This window comes from Mustela nivalis (genome assembly GCF_964662115.1).
Source record: "Mustela nivalis genome assembly, chromosome: 15".
Lineage (NCBI taxonomy): Eukaryota > Metazoa > Chordata > Mammalia > Carnivora > Mustelidae > Mustela > Mustela nivalis.
The window spans coordinates 25,868,112-25,886,846 of NC_139034.1; the positions used below are offsets into that span (position 1 = coordinate 25,868,112).

At 45.1% G+C, this 18,735-nt stretch overlaps 1 protein-coding gene and 2 pseudogenes across 3 annotated transcripts in view; all 3 read right to left on the reverse strand.

Moving 5' to 3' along the window:
• The window catches only part of LOC309848615 (mitochondrial ornithine transporter 1-like), a 308,432-nt pseudogene that overhangs the window by 284,616 nt on the left and 5,081 nt on the right, over nt 1-18,735 (reverse strand). The window lies entirely within an intron of this gene.
• LOC309848625 (mitochondrial ornithine transporter 1-like) overlaps nt 1-18,735 on the reverse strand; it is a 192,953-nt gene that overhangs the window by 173,131 nt on the left and 1,087 nt on the right. The window contains exons 2-5 of the mRNA XM_082700520.1: nt 10,081-10,459; nt 5,132-5,300; nt 4,026-4,182; nt 1,299-1,892 (exon numbers count right to left, since the gene is read on the reverse strand). Of these exons, the coding sequence (XP_082556646.1) occupies nt 5,174-5,300; nt 10,081-10,286 (333 nt within the window). The 5' untranslated portion in view covers nt 10,287-10,459 and the 3' untranslated portion in view covers nt 1,299-1,892; nt 4,026-4,182; nt 5,132-5,173. The remainder of the gene's footprint in view (nt 1-1,298; nt 1,893-4,025; nt 4,183-5,131; nt 5,301-10,080; nt 10,460-18,735) is intronic.
• LOC309848617 (mitochondrial ornithine transporter 1-like) overlaps nt 1-18,735 on the reverse strand; it is a 194,553-nt pseudogene that overhangs the window by 170,687 nt on the left and 5,131 nt on the right. The window lies entirely within an intron of this gene.

Sequence of the window (18,735 nt, forward strand, 5' to 3'; positions counted from 1 at the left end):
GAGTTTAAAAGAACTTTCATATCAAAATAACATTTAAAATGATTCCTCACAATTTTGCGTGAGGTTTATTATGTATTTTTGGGTAAGTAGTCCCTGCTTTCACATGTGTATGTCAGATTAAAGAGGTCATTTCTAAGCTATTTAACAAACCTCCGACTGGCACCAATACGAGGCTTGAGCCCATAGGACCGTTCCTATAAACAGTCCCGGCAGAGCTTGTGATACAAGCTTCAATTACACAGGCAGTCCTTGGAGGACAAGAGAATCTGGGTAAACATAAGCAGACGTTACAGTAGATTCTTTCTTTTTGTAACATCACCGTGAAGTCAAAGGAAATGTCTGCCTAGAGAAATCTAGATGATTTTAAAGTACAGCCCCTGACACAGATTCTGCTCCCAGCCAACTTCATTTAAATGTAGGGAACTCTGTGAAGATCATCTTTTCACTATAAACACTGGTTAGTCCAGTGTCCCCAGGGAATCCTATTCTCTTCGTTGCTGGATGTTTTTTTATTCTAAGTACCTTAACGTCATTATGTATATGTTTATATATTTATATATTATATAAATAAAATGTCCTTATTTATGAACATGCCTGGATGCAGGTGCTCTGTTTCCCTCCAAATAGCCCTCAAAGGGTCTCAGCTACCAGTGCAACAGCCCATCTAAAGGCTCTTTAGGAAAAGCTCTGACTACATTACTTGCTGTAATTCGTGTTACAGAAACACATGTTGCCGCTAAACAGTTTGTACTGTTCCCTTGAACATGCACGCAGCCGTAAGCCAGAGGGGCAGACCAGGTGGCAGACTTATGGACAGGGGGCAGGGATGGGGGATAGATACTTAGCTGGCACTAAGGAGAAAACCCCAATTTTCAAGACTTGCTTTTTGAAAGAAGATTACAGTTAGGGTTACTCTTCCCTAACCCTGCAAGATGCATCCAAATTCCTGGCCACTGAGTTGCTACACTCTAGTGCTTTTCTCACATAAGGACAATTTACAGGCTTGCCTCCTTACATCCTGACATAAATACTTCCTTGAACAACTCGAGAATCTTACAACATGGTACATCAGAATGATACTGTTTTTTTTTTTTTTTTTTCCAAATATATCTGACTACCCTGGAATAGAATTATCTAAAACATAATAGGAAAATTAGCTATTTTTAAAAAATAAAACACTTTCCTGCTATATCAACCCCATCCACACAACCAGGCAGAAGAATGCTGCTGGTGGGCCAACTTGCACAGCTGCAGTATACAGAAAGAGCAGCTGCTCACTGCCCCAACCCTCTGGCTACTGCCGCGTGGCTAGAGTTAGCACAGAGCCTCTGCAGAGAACAAAAAGCTTCAGGTAACCAGAGGTTTCACTCGAGGGGGACACTGTGCCAACAAGGACAGACACACACGGGACAGATGTTAGCAGCGTCAGCCTGCTTAAGAACACAGGTTTCTGAGAGAGCCCTTGCTGTGGTCTTGGAGCAGCACGGTATGATGTGGCTTGCCTAAGTGGGGACGAGAAGGGACCCTCTTACACCAGGTGACCTGGAGTTTTGTGGTGGTGGTTAGTGCATTCGTATGGCATAGCTAAATAAAATTACTTGGCTTGTTTCATTGCTTTGTAAAGTCACCCCCTATATACAATCCAGAAAATCCACGGACTGCCAGTACCAAATGTAAAAGGCTCCAACCCAATAAGAAACATGGCAGTTAGCGATCCTGAGATAAATATAAACAAAGGGGTCACCCCAACATCACTCACTGTGGAGGACAAGTCCTCGGTACTGTCCAGTTCCATCCGAAAGAGGACCTTGCCCATGAGCACTGTCCTTCAGGCACCAGACAGGGAACAAGGGCTTCTCTTGGCTTTGGCACTCTGCTCCCGGGAAGGGTTTCTGGTCGGTGGAGGCAGTGAGTGAGTGAGTGGGCCAAAGTGCATCAGCAGGCGATAGACGGTCCAAAGAAATAATCTGCAATCCTACCCAGGCCAGGACCCAGAGACGGAAGAAGCAGGCCTGCTGGCGGTCATGGGCCTTCACAAAGCACAGCAGCAGGGCCTCCTACCCTCAGCACCTCCCTCAACCCAAGGCCCAGCAGAGGGGGTGTTCTTTGGGAGAGAAGGGGAGCTGGCACAGGTGAGGGGCGTGCTGCTCTCACCACACCTCACAATGTGTCAGGGGCACAAGATGATCCCACCTAGGAAGTGAATGGGAAAGTCCAAGAGGCTTACTCCTAACTTAAATCGTGAACATGGAAGCCACACCAGTTTGCGGATATGTTCTCCTCTACAAAATCTACAGATAGTTCAGTTGTCAAGCACCACAGAAAAACTAAACTTCATCCACTTAGCACAGTGCATGTACAAAGGTTCTAAAAGAGAGCCTACATCTAGAGTAAGGAATCACTCATAGTCATCTTCATGAAACATGGTTACCTCAGAGTTTTTCTGGTGAGATCTGAGAATTAAACATGGAACCAAATGACACCTTACTAACATGTAACCATGCAAGCTGCACGGACACATACAGGTTTATGCAAAGTCCTGAGGGAGCTATATTTAGCCTTTCAGATGCTGTGCAAGGCTGGCAGCTTGCCCTAAATGTCCCACCAAGGACAAGAGCAGCAACTGAGTTCGATTTCAGTACGATTATGGGCAGAAATTAATAGGATAAAATGGAGGCCCTTTTCACAAAGTTTAAGATTTAGAGTATAAGGGAAGACCAAAAAAACAGAACTCCTATGAAACCAAAATAATTCCCCATTAGTCTTGTACTCCGTGAAACCCTGAGATGAACTGTCGGGGTCACGTGCCTAAACCTGGATTTCGTTTCACCAGGACACTTCAGTAGGCTTCGAACTGGCTCATCATCAGCTTCCTACTGTATTCGTAGGCCAGAAAGAGCACCCCATTGCAGGGAACTCTCGGATCATTGTGGGTTTCAGTCCAGAATATAAGGCCATTATTCCTAGAAGACAAGAAGTGATCAAAGACTGAGACGCCCCTTCACAGAGAGACCCTGTAAAGCCGCAGAGCCCAGGGCTGGACACCGACAGATCCAGACAACACACTGAATGCCGACAAGGGACGGAAGGGCTTCTGTCCAGGTGTCCCTGGACGAACGGGAAGGATGGAGACTCACGGCAACGAGGCCAGGCATCCAGTGTTCCAGCAAATCTTGGCGACGCTCAGGTACCACACATGAGTCCCGGACTCGCTCCTGGTACATGGACCGGGCAGCGCGAGGCCTCACATGGGCAGAGAGAAGCAGCCCCAGAACACAGGAGGGCAGCAGCCTCACAGAGTCACTCGGGAAAACAAGAACCGCAAGACACTGGGCCCAAAGCACAGTCCTGTGTTCACAGCTGGCACTTCCCAGACTGTTATGAAGATCCAAGTGGATGAGGGAGGTGTAAGGGCTCTGTGCAACTATGAGGTTTTATGCAACTCTGGAGTATTAACTGAACCGTTTCCACACCCTGTGACCGCTCTCTCGGAAAATCAAGTACACATCCCGAGGTGGAAGATGTACAGCGGATGCTGAAAGGACAGGTCTCTGCTCACCAGAGGCACGATCCGGGCGTTATACAAACATCTCCTAGAAAATCTTGATACTCCTACATTAACTCTCAAAATTCAGAGCCAATCACCTTCAGGAAGTCTGAGCATTAGGGACTTGCAGCACGTTCTTTTAAATCCTTTAGTGGTTCTGTTAGAGATCCTTTTCTGATACTGTCTATACTCTATAGAACAAGGGGTGCTGTCTTCCAAGCATTTGTCCCCTTAGGCACAATCTGGAGTTTTAAAGTTCCCTCCGGGCTATTTAGAACAAAGAATCCTGGCCCAGAAGCGAGGAACAAGGACATCAAACATTCTTGAGAATGGAAGTAAGCTAAGGCAGGGGCCCTAGAAGAAGGACAGGGGGCAGGGGAAGAGAGCAACCACACACATGTGATCGACCTCCAAGAGGGTTACAGGGAAAGGACCGGTCTAGACATACCCACTCCATTTCTACAATGAGAAGACTCACCTTCATTTTTCATAATGCTTATAAAGATTCTGATAAATCCTGCCTGTTTTCCAGATGGAAAGTACATGAATTCTGGATTTGACGCAATCCACTGGGTATACAGCAAGCCAGAGGCAGATCCCACCAACTCCACCGCTTAACATCACAGGGACAGGGCCTGGAGGAGGAAAGCAGCCAACAGCATTTTTGTCTCAAGGACAGCATTTCCAGAGGTCAAGGTGGTAGTGGGTGCAGGTAGATGCAAATAAAAATGCTGATACTTCGGGCACCTGTGGCTCAGTCATTAAGGCATCTGCCTTCAGCTCAGGTCCTGATCTCAGGGATCGAGCCCCCTTTGGGCTCTCTGCTCAGAGGACACAAGGTCCCATGTGGCACTCTGGGTCTGCCCCTCATCACAGGACCTTATCAGTGCTGGTCACTGTGGCGCTGTGGCCCTCCTGGCCTGCCCTCCGAAGGACTGGTCCACACAGAACCAACAGGCCCCCAGCAACAGGGCAACCCGCCCCCCACCCCATGGGAATGAGAACAGTGGCCACTGAAACACAGGTCATGTTTTTTCCAACCCTCTCAGTCTGCAGTATTTCATTATGTTAATGCCCCACAGCCCTGATTCTTCCTTTACCATGAAAGACAAAGTTGTCTTATTAAACACGACAGTTAAGCCTGGGACTTGCCTAACCCCAGAATAAGCCCAAAACACTGAAGTGATGTGTTTGAGAATTAACAAGTAATCATTCCTGCAAGCCAAACATTGACGTGATTGCGTCAAGCAGGTACACAGGACAAGCTAGAAAGAATGACACTTTTCAGTCCTCTGGAAACACACTCAAGATTTGTTACCAAGTTTTATGCTTATTGCAAAATGCTTTACAGGTGATTTCCCACAGGAAAGTAATTTCTATATTCTCCCCTAAAATGTTACTCCAGTAAAGAAGTCTGGGATGCACAGCTTCACCCCCGTGGCAAGGACATGAGTGCACCCAGAGGAAGGTGCCAAGGTCCTTTCCAAGCCTCCAGAAACCTCCGTGCCTAGCAGACCCCCACAGCCTCTGCAACAAGCAGGCCACTGTGGGGCGCGGCCTGGCCCAGCCCAGCCAAATGCTTACCTAGCTCATCCTTCGATCTTCCTGATGCAAAAAATGACCTGCTCAGCTCGTAGCTGCCAAAGAAGAGGAAATAGCCAGGCACCTCTCGGGTAAGGTGCTGGAGAGGCCGTGGTAGAAGCCCAAGCGGCCGTCCTTCCTGAGGACGCTCTTCACCACGGACCAGACTGTGCTGCAGGGAGAGAGAGCTGTGCTTAGGGCCGGGGAAATGGGGGGCTGGGGAGGAGGCTGGCACTTCTATCCAGTGGCAGGCCTGGCTCAACCCTGAGCAGGCAGGGAATGGCTGATTCTAGAAACCCACGGACCCAAATTCTGAAAATGAGGCTTCTGCAGGGAGGAAATCTCAGAGAAGCACAGATCCTTTTATTTTAGGACAGCGGTTCTCACTTGAACTGTCCAACAGCTAGGAAATATCATTAAAGTGTGTATTCATAGAGAGCTGTGTGTGGCCACCGTGCCTCTGGCCAAGACTTCAGCAGACCATGCCAGAAACCCGTCTCAAATGGAGCCATGTTCACATTTTCCAAGTGTGCCACTCAGCAAAGGAAGCCCTGAGAACACTCCTGGAGAAGGAGTACACTGGATTTCTGGAAAATCATAAAGACCTCCTCTGAGTGTGGACAAAACAATGATGGACCTGGACCAGGGCAACCATGGCAGGGCGGGTTCCTAGAGCTGCTTTTTCCTAGTTGCAAGGTTCACCATCGCAGGCAAGGTCTATTTCATGGTACACAAGAAACAAGGGAAAAGTAGGTGCTTGTGAGCCAACACTCCTGCCTGATAACCGTTTCTCCCCAAGGGTGGTCGGTGGAGGTGGTCTTCAGGAATCTGCCCACAGCTTACCCCTATATAAAGGATTCCAGGAGCAGACCGGGACCCTCAGAACATGTACAAATAAAATCCAACGCACATTTGACAGGTGGAGAAAGAAAAGTCAGGGAAAGCCAGACAAGCTCTGATTTTTATATTGCTTGCATCCTCTTGCCCTCAATAAACAAATTCACTTTTTGGTTCATTGAAAAAAAAAAAACCCTGCATTCATACATTTTGGATATTATCCAAGATGTAAAAGAGCCAATACCCACTTTTGTTCAACAGTGAGTAAGAGAAATTACAATAAGGAGCTGTACAGCTCAGCAAGAATCAAATGCCCTCGTATTCGCCCACTCCTCTACCTCCTTCTGTGCCTACCCTCCTCTACCTTTCTTTCGAACGGGTGGGTATAGAAGGAATCTGTTCAATGCTTACGGTCTTTTCGCTTTGTGTTAGTGCAGTGAAGTAGTAAGGGAGTAGATGTTACTTGAAGGCAAGACAAAGGAAATTCTTAGAAACTCTACAGGGCAAGAAGCACCGAGGATTTAGTTCTTAGAAAGTAAGTAGGCAAGAACTTATATTTCAGGCTGATCAGAGCCCTGGAGCAGTAGTAATGCAGGATCCTTTCTGTCTAGACCCTTCTTCCTGACGGTATGCGCCATGGCAGGCCTTCTCTGTCAGGAAAACAGCAGCAGAAACCACATCTTTGGTGTGTTTTATCTTCACAGTGCTCTCAGCAGGTGATTTCCCTTGGACCAGTGAAGAATCAAACCCCCCGGTGATCAAAAGCATTTCAGAAGGTTTTAGCAGGCATCAGTCATTATCTAGGTCCTTCGTACAACTCAGCTCCCATTCTACAATGGGAATGTAACACAGTGATCCAACTCAACGGGACTGGCCTGCCTTCTGAACCAAGTCTTAACCCCAAGGTACCATATACCCCTGTGTAGGCCAGGAGTATATAGCCACACTTAAAATATTGTCAACCGATACTTACCTTTGTGCAAAGTGTCCATTCGCTTAAGTTTTTGGAACCAACAATTAACTTTCCTTAAAACTACCTTAGGAAGGGGTGCCTGGGTGGCTCAGTGGGTTAAAGCCTCTGCCTTCAGCTCAGGTCATGATCTCAGGGTCCTGAGATCGAGTCCCGCTTCAGGCTCTCTGCTCAGCGGGGAGCCTGCCTCCCTTCCTCTCTCTCTGCCTGCCTCTCTACCTGCTTGTGATCTCTCTCTGTCAAATAAATAAATAAAATCTTTAAAAAAAAAAAAAAAAAAGAATACCTAATGTACCTGAAGTCACACCACTACCATGTGGCAATGCTAGGATTCAGACCTGGATCTGCCTGACTGCAAGATCTAGCTCCTTTTATTAGTCATAGTCATGGCGACACACACGGAATGTATCCCCCACGCCTAAGCCTCTATGCAGAAGCCACAACCCCAAAGACACACCATCACGATACTTCGGCGTATCTGCCACTAAGCTTCATAAAGCGAGGTTCTGGGGCCATCCCTGCATGCCCCAAATCCAACCTGGAACAACCACATGTACAAGGTAACTGTTGCAGATGAAAGCTCAGAATAAATCTTTAACCAAAAGCTGCTCATTGCAATGAACTCCTGACCTCAGCCACAGAGGGCAGCAGGAGCGAGGACGGGGGAGGAGGGGGTGAAGGAGGGGTCAGCAAGCTCCAGGGCTGGAGGTAAAATGGCTACACCGGGAATCTAAACGGAGAAGCAAATGCAGGGAACACAAGCATTCATTTCACCACAGGAGGGTCTGGTACCACCAGCCACAGTCACCAGCAGGGCTGTGAAAGCGAGGTCCCATCAGAGTTCAAAAATACGGGGAAAAGTCTGAGAGATCAACTGTCAGGAATTCTCTTGAGCGTTCACAAGGGTCAGAAAATAAGATCCCTTCCAACTCCTGAGTGTTTGGTCACAAGAGCTCTGCTGGCACCTGGGACTGGGCAGGAAGAGTGAGCTGCTCACAGAACGACTGGCTCCCTGACTCTCACCTGTCAAGCCAGCAGCCTGAGTCACCTAACCACCAGGACGCCACACCCCCGTGAAGCGACCACCTCCCCGACTACGGAGATCCTCTCCCAAGCTTTCCCCAAACCGTGAGCAAAAGCCTAACAGACCGAGCACATGCACTTCATTTCCCTCGGGCACCCTTTGTCAATTTGCTGACCAGCAGCCAGAACGGCCAGGTTTGCGGGAACAAAGATGGCATCGATCGGTGTGGAAGCCCTTCAGCCTAAGAGTCGGGGGCCTGAGTATGAGCACGCTGTTCCAGTGCAACAGCAAGGTCAAAGCACACCTGCAGTGGAGTTTGAGTCCTCTCCGCTACCTGGGCGCCCAGTGAGGCACACGAGGCCCCAGGCTGCACCTGCAGGAGAGGCGTTAGACCCAGAACTGAAACCGCAACAGGCACAGGATGGGATTTGGTAAGAATCAGCTGGTTATCTCCCATTCAACAAACCTGTACCTGAACCCTCCTGCTGTGTTAGGACCCCATGTGGACAAAGGTCAAAGGAGAACTCTACTCGGGGTGGCATTCAAGCCAAGGACATGCAAATATTTACGGTATCATTGCTGAAATTCACGGCAGGCTCTTCCAAGCAGTGCTTTCCTTTCATTGCCTCTACTGACCAGGTCTTCTTTTAGACCTGACCCCTACCACAGTCTAGAGTCCCGACTCTGGTCTTAGGGCAAGAGTTCTGGATGGGGACTCGTAAGACACAGCTCTGGGTCCTGTGCTCAGTTATGAGCTCAAGTAATAGGATCCTAAGCCAGTATCTGCAAGTTGGAGTCCCCATCTTTAAAAAAAACAGCAGGGAGAGCTCTGCTGCTCTCATAGGATCATGAGGAGGGATGAATAAAACAGGACAGGTGTGGGTGCCCCAGCTCCATCAACTCTAAGGTAGTGTTTCCCTGCCAGGTAATAAGCAAACGCCATTCTGTGGGATGAAGACGCAGCTCCCTCTTGCCTCACCAGGACGGGAGAGGAGGGTACGGGGTGAGAACACATGAAACAGAATGGCTTCTTGGCTGTAGGACTTCCTCCAGGACCTCATGTGGCTACTTCCTACCTCCATCTTCTCCATAAGGCATCCTTCTCTGGGAATGTTGCAGGGGACCTAAACGTCCCATCTTGTCCCAGAGAAAGTGTCCCCCTCTAGCAGGAAGAGTGACAGTCGCTACAGTGTTATGTCAGTCTCTAGCATGAGATCCCACACTCTCCTGGTTTCTCTCCTGCTTATTGCTTTACTTCCTTTTCCTATTCATGACACTTCTGTGCCAGAAGGTTCTGGAAACCATAATGCCATCTCCCTGGGTGATTCCATCCAGTCCCATGCCTTTAAAAAACACGTTCCATCCGTGAAGAAAAAACCCTGCTTACAAAAGGGCACGTCTTTGAGATCACTAGGCGTCTCCAGAGAACACTTCTGTACAGAAGGGGCCTACAGTCGGGTGGGACCGGAGTTGCAAATGCGTTTCCAGTTCCTACCGAAACAACCCATACAGCTATCTGCCCAACCATTATCCTGATACAATTTTCAATGATTTAAAATAAATCAACGTTCAAAAAAGGGAGTGCTACACATGGCCAGTGGTTCCTGAATCCTCTATGGTCTCTGTGTAAATAAATATGCAAGGGAGGACGCGGCACAAGCTGAAGTCTGATGTTTGGGCCGACTTGGCCAAACAGTCAGTCCATCCGCATCTTCACAGACGCTTCCAGCTCCTCCTAAAATTCCAAGTTGCTCTCCAGCCTTTCTGGCTCAGGCAGCTTCTTCCAGTCCTCTGTACTCTGATGAAGGGGAACCCAAAGCTCGGCTCACAAGTTGCACCTGTGGCTCCCGTCTAGCCCTGGTGCCCACAAGAGAAGCAGTACCACCAGGGCATCTGAAAAGCATCTTCCTGAAGAACAGCAGCACGTAAGGGCACCTCCTTATTCACGGTGCATTACTGACCAGTCTTCTGCAAGTTTTACATGACAACTTCACAATCAGAAACAATGTGGTTATTTTAAAAAAGGAAACACTCTTCCCATAAGGTATCATAAAAATTTTGACTGGGCAACAACATTTTCTTTCTAAACAAAGGAAGAAAGTGTTAGTGCCCACAACTCACCTCAGCCTGGCCTGCTTCTCCAATCCAACCACCTCCCGCACCACCTGTTGGCAGAAGCTGTAGCACATGAAGAGGACCGAGTTCTCGGCGATGTTGGCGATCAGCGCTGGGCTGGTCCCCTTGTAGAAGCCGCGGAAGCCCACCTGGGAGTAGGTCTTCAGGCAGCAGTCGGTGAGGCCCCGGTACAGGTCAGGGAATGTCTGCATCTTCACTTTCAAGGTGTCAAAGAGCTGCCCCGTCAGGCACCTGGATAGCTCAGGTCATGATCCCAGAGTCTTGGGTCGAGCCCCTAATTGGGCTCCTGCTCAGTGGGGAGACTGCTTCTCCCTCTCCCTCTGTCTGCTGATCCCCCTGCTTATGCTCAGTAAATAGATAAAATCTAAAGGAAAAATAAAGTAAAAGAAAAAAAATTTGAACCAATTACTAATAATGACATTGAATCAGTAATCAAAAAAAAAAAAAAAACCTCCCAACAAACGAAATTGGACTAGATGGATTCACAGGTGAATTCTATGAAACATAAAGGAGAGTTAATCCCTATCCTTCAAACAGCATTCCAAAAAAAGTAGAAAACTTCCAAATTCATTCTAGGAGGCCAGCACTATTTTGACCTCAAAAGTGAAGACAGTACAAAAAAAAATTACAAGCTAACTTGTCTGATGAACACAGTTGCAAAAATCCCCCTCAATAAAATAACAGCAAATGGCATTCAACAATACAGGAAAGAAAATCCTTCAGCAAGATCAAACAGGCTTTATTCCAGGGATGCAATGGTGGTTTCAATTTTCTGAAATTGATCAGTGGAATGCACCAATTAGCAAGAGGACAAAAGCCATAAACATCTCAAATACAGAGAAGCATTTGACAAAGTACACCATGAAATGGATGGATTTCAGCAGAGCAGGTTTAGAGGGAACACACCTCAGCATAATAAACCCACAGCTAACATCACACTCAATGGGGAAAAGCTGACAGTTCTCCCTCTATGATTAGAGACAAGACAGAGATGTCCATATTCACCACTTATTTAACATGGTACTAGAAGTCCTAGCCACAGCAATCACACGAGAAATACAAGGCATTCATGCTGCTGCCCCTCAGAACAATTTGTTACTTAAACTGTAACCCCTGGAGGATTTTACTAGTTACCAAGCACATTTAGATATGGCCTTAAGAAATACATATACTGACAACAGGTCTTTGGGGAGAAGGATGATATAAGACCACGAAGCTGGGCAGCTGGGGATGCCGGGCTCGCTCAGGGTGGAAGGCCGCCCCTTCACGGAAGCCAGGCAGTCGGGAACACCAGGCCCGCCCAGGGCTGAATGCCGCCTGCGTCAGGGAAGCGGAGCACCCCGGAAAGCCCAGTCAGCTCAGGGGGGAATGAAAACGCCTGCTTCCCTTATCCATTGTCACTCCTTTCTCTTCCCAGAAGCGCCCTTGTTAGTTAGAGGAGTCCTATGAATGTGTTTGGTTAACTATAAACTTTATCCTCCTTGCTAGTCTGCAAGACAAGATTAACCTTTGACCTTCATCAATCCTGTTGGCTATTATTTTCTATCCAATAAAAGTGAGACTGTGGAGTTGCTCGGGGCAGCAGTCCTTTTCGACCTTTGTCCCCTGCTCCCAGTCTTTTGCAGCTGACTAGTTTGTGCCTAATTCTTCTCTGGTCACCAACTGGAAGCAGCACATTCAAATTGGTGAGGAAGAAGTTATGCTGTCACTATCTTCACAGGACATGATAATACATACAGAAAACCTTAGGGGCACCTGGGTGGCTCAGCTGATTAAGCATCCAACTCTTGCTATCAGCTCAGGTCTTAAGCTCATGGTCATGAATTCAAGCACCTCATTGTTTACCACAGTGGACATGAAGTCTACTTTAAATAAAGAAAACTTTACAAAAAAGAACTTCACACAAAGAAGACTTCACAAACAACAACAACAACAAAAACAAAAAGTATCAGAACTGATAAATGAAGAGGATGCCTGGGTGCCTCAGTCATTAAGCATCTGCCTTTGGCTCAGGTCATGACCCCAGGGTCCCGGGATCCAGACCCATATCAGGCTCTTTGCTCGGCAGGGAAGCCTGCTTCTTCCCCTCCCATTCCCCTGCTGTGTTCTGTCTCTTGCCACATGTCTCTCTCTGTCAAATAAATAAATACTGATAAATGAAGTAATTTGGAGGATATAAAATATACAGAAATCTACTGCATTTCTGTTACACTAATAACAAAGTAGCAGAAAAAGAAATTAAGAAGACAATCCCACTTATAATTGCAACAAAAAGAATAAAAGACTTGGGAATAAACTTAACCAAGGAGGTAAAAGACCTGTTTTCTACAACTTATACAGCAATGATAAAGAGATTGAAGACAGCACAAATGGAACATTTTACCATGATTATGAATTGGAAGAACAAACATTGTTAAAATGTCCATGTTACCCAAAGCAAATCAATGGATTCAAAGCAATCCCTACCAAAATACCACCAGCATTTTTCAAAGAATAGACAAATAATCCTAAAATTTGTATGGAAGTACAAATGTTCTTGAGTAGCCAAAGCAATCTTGAGAACAACAAAGATAGAGGTATTGCAATCCCAGATTTCTAGATATACTACAAAGCCTTTGGCACGCGTGCAGGCGAGCGTGTGTATGTGTCCTCAGGCTGGATCCCTTTTTGAGGCACTGAGACACAGTTGTGCTGAAGACAAATACTGCTCTGCAAATAACTTCCTTGAAGATGAAGACTCTCACTGGATGATATGTATATATATAGATGTATATAATATTTTTTAGTTTGGGAGAGTTTAGCAGGCCGGAAAAAACAAAAATTACTCTTTAGAAAAATAAAATACTTCTGTTGTGAATACTTATCAACAGTGTCTCATGTACAGTCAGAAATCGCTAGACATGGCATGCCCGGTTGGCTGTCAGAAGAGCATGCAACTCTGGATCCCAGGGTTGGAAGTTCGAGCCCTACATTGGGAAAAAAGATTGCTTAAAAGTAAAATCTTGAGAGAAAGAAAGGAAGGAAGGAATTACTAGACTTTCACAAAGAAATAGGAAAATATCACCATAGGGAAAGAATTCGGTTGACAGAAACTGACCAGAAGATGGCTCAGGTATTAGACTGAAAATGCAGAGACATGTCAATAGTTATCATGAGGAAGTTTAAAGGCTTGATGGAAAACCTGGACTTAGTGGTAGAAAAGATAAGACAATTTCTTAAAAATGACCTGAAGGAGGGGTGCCTGGGTGACTCAGTTAAGCATCTGCCTTCAGCTCAGGTCATGACCTCAGGGTCCTGGGATCCAAGCCCACATCCGACTCCCTGCTCAGCAGAGAGCCTGCTTCTCCCTCTCTCTCTCTGCCCCTCTTGCCTCTCCCCCCACTGTTTCCGCTCACACTTGCACTCATTCTCTTTTTCAAGTAAATAACTTAAAATCCTTTTTAAAATAGGACCTGAAGGAAACTTTAGAATGAAAAATCCAAAGAATTCTCATACCAAAAAGGAGTAGTAACAAATAAAAGATATAGTCACATAAAAAACAGGATTAAGAAAACAGAAGCAGCACACTCTAAAATAGTTGAGGATATTGAAAATTTGATTTTTAGAAGAAAAGAAGTAACTAGCAAATTAGATGAAGCTAAAGCATACAAGACAAACCAAGGCAAGGAATTGCCCCATGATGAATCACAAAAACACAAAGTCATGGGAAGTGGGGAAGAAGCCATAAGCAATACAGTTGAGGGACGCAGAGACAGAGCATCCAACAGAAGAAACAGGAGAGAAGAGAGACATTGAAGAGGACAAACTGGTCAAAGCAAAGATGGGGGAAAAAATCCCTCTCAGTTTAAAGAATAAAGCAAATATTCTACAAACCTCCAGAGAAGATGAAGGAGCAAGACTTGCATTGGCAGCAGTCTTTTCATCAGCAACACTGAATATTAGTAAGCAATGGAGTTAATGTCTTCAACATTCTAAGGGAAAGTGATTTTGAATTTAAATTCTATATCCAGTTAAATGAGCATTTAGGCCTTAAGGGTGGTGAAGGGCCTTTTCTGATATGTAAAGACTCATCAAATTTACCAGCCAGAGATCATTTATGAAAGAATTACTGAAAGATACACTCCCACAAAATGAAAAAAGGAAGGAGGAAGATACAAATTCAAGAAAAAGTAGATAAAACTAGTAAACTCAAAGCATGGAACTGGGGAGGAAACTGGTGATGGCTTGAGCTATTTGTTAAAGAGTTAAAGGTTGCTGGGCAGAGGAGCTGAAGAACTCAGAGACTCGGGAGGAAGGATCTTCAGTTGGAAGGAAAAAGAAACCCTCGACAGGAAGACGGCTCAGAGTTAGAAGAGGAGGGAGGAAGGAGGCTTGAAGGCGCGGAAGAAGGGAAAAGAGGTGGCTTTGGAATAATGTGAGGAAAGGATTCCATCTTCCAATGCCATACTGTGGTAAATATGAAGCATGGAGTTGAGGAAATGACCAAAGATGCCTTGGAGATTATTGTAACTAAAGAAGTAGAAGATTCTGAGCCAGAGGAGGAAGAAAGTTCAGGGTCGGAAACGGAAGTAGGTTTATAGGGGGACGAAGGAGAGGACTCTGAAGTAGAACATGTAAAGACTTGCCTTCCTGACTGAGAAAAGAGACGCCTCCAATGGACTTAAAGAAATTGCCTAAAATTATGTGGCTTGGGACTTAGATGAAAATTGGTGAAACGTTGGATGGAACAAAAACTCCAGAATAAAGAGGAAACAGATATGCTGACATATCAAGGAATTGGGACAGTCTGTCTAACCTTGTGTTTGGCCTCTCCCTCAAAGTCACTAGAGATAAGTTCTGGTAAGCAGAATAGGCATTTATGTACAAATTTGAGTACTCCCATGAGGAATCACCTGACGCCCATCAGGAATCACTATAGTTTGAAGGAAAACAGACACAAAATTCTGCAAACAAAGGTGCCAACAACTAAAGAAACAGGTAATATAAGAGAAAAAAATTTTAGAAGAAGTGAATTAATAACTTCAAAGAGATAAAAGAGGGGATTAGAAATATTAAAGATTATCATCCAGCTGTCTTGGAAATAAAGAACTCCATAGATGCTCTGAATAGCAGAAGAGACATACTTGAAGAGACAAGGAATGATCTAGAAGATCAACTTGAAGAATGTTCTAAGGTTACAATGCAAAGGGCCAAAGAGATAATAAAGAAAGATCCAGATATAGAGGAGAGATCCAGAAGCTCCAACATCCATTTGACAGGAATTCCAGAAAAAGATAATAAAGGGAATGAAGCAGAGGAAATAATTAATAATTGAAGAAAACTTCCCAGAGCTAAAGAAAGATTCAAGTCTTTTTTTCTAAGATTTTATTTATTTATGAGAGAGAGAGAGAGAGAGAGAGAATGCATGAGAGGGGGGAGGGTCAGAGAGAGAAGCAGACCACGCTCTGAGAAGGGAGCGGGACGTGGGACTGGATCCCAGGACTCCAGGATCATGACTTGAGCCAAAGGCAGTTGCTTAACCAACTGAGCCACCCAGGTGCCCAGAAAAATTCAAGTCTTGAGACTGTCAGTGCTTACCAAGTACTCAGTAAGATTGATGAATAGAGACTCCTAGGAATCTGCAAATTCCAAGGATTAAAAAAATCATAAAATCTTCCATAAAGAGGAGCGTGAACCTACAAAGGAACAAGAATCAGACTGACAGCAGACTTACTGGACACTATAGATGCTAGAAGGAAATGGGGCAGTAACACAAAATTTCTGCAGGGGAAAACATTTAAACCTCGAATCCTACATCCAGCCAAAGTGGCATTTTATTTTGAAGGTAAAACAAAGACATTTTCTGATATGAAAGAATTCACAGTTTGTTTCTTGCATACCCTCTTTGAAAGAATCACTGGAGGATATACTTTAGCAATCTAGGGTGACTATAAACACATACACACAATGTAGATTATCTTTCTCCCACATCAAAAAAGGAAAACAGGAAAATAAAATGCCACATTTCTACTCAGGAAGATGAACAGCTAACAGTGCTCTTGGGGCATATAGGAAAAGAAGGGTTACGGATACTACCTAAATGTTGGTAAAGTTAAAGAGTGTGTTAAAATGAATTTAATCGTTGTAGCTTATGTATAAGTATAGATTCTAAACTACTGGGGATCACTTCTTGGCCTTTTGCTAAAGATCGAGTGTAAACTACTGGGGAGAGGGAGGGAATGCATCAATAGGACAATAGACAGGAGGAGATGGGGTGAAAGTAACAGAAAAACACAGGAAAAAATATGGCAAGAAATGTTAAAATGAGAAAGGCAAAAGTTGAGCTCTTATCAAGAGAAAGGTAACTTTATCATTAATATTGATGTGAATCTTGAATCTTTAAATTAAACCTTTTCCTTCCAAAAAAAAATAAACACTACAAAGCAGTAGTAATCAAAACAGTACAGTAGTGCCACAGAAAGAGACACATACATGAAAAGCACAGAACAGAGGCCCAGAAATAAACTCACACTGAGCACCTGGGTGTCTCAGTTTGTGGGGTGATTGCCTTCAGCTCAGGTTATGGTTCCGGGGTCCTGGGATTGAGTCTCATATCAGGCTTCCTCTGTTCTGTGGGGAAGCTCCTTTGCCCTCTCCTTGCCACTGCCCCCTGCTTGTCGTCTCTGTCAAATAAATAAGATTTTTGTTTTTTCTTTTAAGATTTTATCCATTCATTTCACAGACAGAGATCACAAGTAGGCAGAGAAGCAGGCAGAGAGAGAGGAGGAAACAGACTCGCCACTGAGCAGAGAGCCGGATGCTGCGCTCGATCCCAGGACCCCAGATCCATGACCCAAGCGGAAAGCAGAGGCTTTAACCCACTGAGCCACGCATGCGCCCCAAATAAATAAAATCTTTAAAAAAAAAAAGTTTCAGGGGTGCCTGGCAGGCTCAGTAGGTTAATCCTCTGCCTTTGGCTCAGGTCATGAAACCAGGGGCCTGGGATCAAGCCCCACATCAGGCTCTCTGCTCAGTGGGGAGCCTGCCTCCCTCTTTCTCTACCTGCCTCTCTGCCTACTTGTCATCTCTGTCAAATAAATAAATAAAAGCTTTAAAAATAAATAAATAAAAAGTTTCAGGAAAAAACCCACACTTACAGGGTCAATTACTCCACAAAGAAGAAGAAGCCATATGCAATGGTGAAAAAGACAGTCTCCTCTCTCAATGGTATTGGGAAAACTGAACAGCTACATCCAAAAGAATGAAACTTTTTCTCACCATCCACAATAAAAAACTCAAAATGGATTAAAGTCCTAATGTGAGATCTGAAACAATAAAATTGCATAAAACTGAACATAAAGCAAACAAAAAACTAAAGAAAACATAGGCAGTAAGACTTCTGACATGGGCCTAGCAACGTTTTTCTAGATAGGTTTCCTGAAGTGAGGGAAAAAAAAAAGCAAACTATTGGGACTACACTAAAATAAAACTCTTCTGCAGAGTGAATGAAACCATCAACAAAACAAAAAGACAACCTACTGAATGGGAGGGGATATTTCCAAATGATGCATCAGGAGACGATATTTGCAGATGATGCATCTGACCAGGGGTTAATATTAAAAATATATAAGGAACTTCTGTAAGTCAACATCAAAAAAACACCAACAATAACAAAACATATCTAAACATTCTGATTTAAAAATGGGCAGATGACCTGAATAGACATTATTCCAAAGAAGACATCCAAAGGGCCAGGAGAATCATGAATTTTGGCACGAGAGGACAAACATCAATGATCTGGGTCACAGTGAGAAGCTAGGCTACTTAAGGCATACAGCAACAATATCAAAGCAAGGGGCGGGTCATAGTTGTCAAAACACTACTGTATTTAAAAAATTTTTTAAAAAAGAAAGAAGAAAAAAAACCTACCATATTTTAAAGGGATACCAAGGTTCCTATGAAGGAATTTAACTTTTGAGCTCCACACTGTCTCATTTCAACATTATACAGTGACCTATCTTCTTCAAATCCTCCCCCATCCTAGCTGCTTGGAATTTCTGGAATTTCTCCTACACTAGCAGACAGGTAGTGCCAGCTTCCCAGCATTTTATAGCAGATGAACTAGCCCAAAAACCTGCTGGATGGGGGAGGTCTATTTCAAAGAAAAGGAGGGACACGGAAAAGAACATGTGTATACTACACCGAGATCACCTCAGTCCACGAGGCCCAATGTCCCAATCCAGACAGCTGGCAGCAGAGGCTTGAGATTAACCTCCACCCCCAGGAGGGCTGCTGCCCATTATGGAGTTTTACGAGACCAGTGCACTAACCCCTGAGCTACGGAGCCACCATTATGGAGTTTTAAAACAAAGACAATAACAGCACCAGTCAGGGAACCAAGGAACCAACGTCCTAGCCCTGTCTGGACACCATCTAGCTGCACAATCATGGGCAAATGCACTCGGCCTCTCAGGGTGTCCTTTACACTATACAGTGAGCATCAGATCCAAAGGTCTCTGCAGGCCCTCCTAGCTCCACACTGGGGGACTGCCACCCATCCAAAGTGGGGCTATGGCTTCCCGTTTGCATGCCAAGCGCGTCCAAGTAGAAGTTCTCAGGTCACTAACACAAGCCTCCCCTGCCAGCCAGAGTCCCTCACCT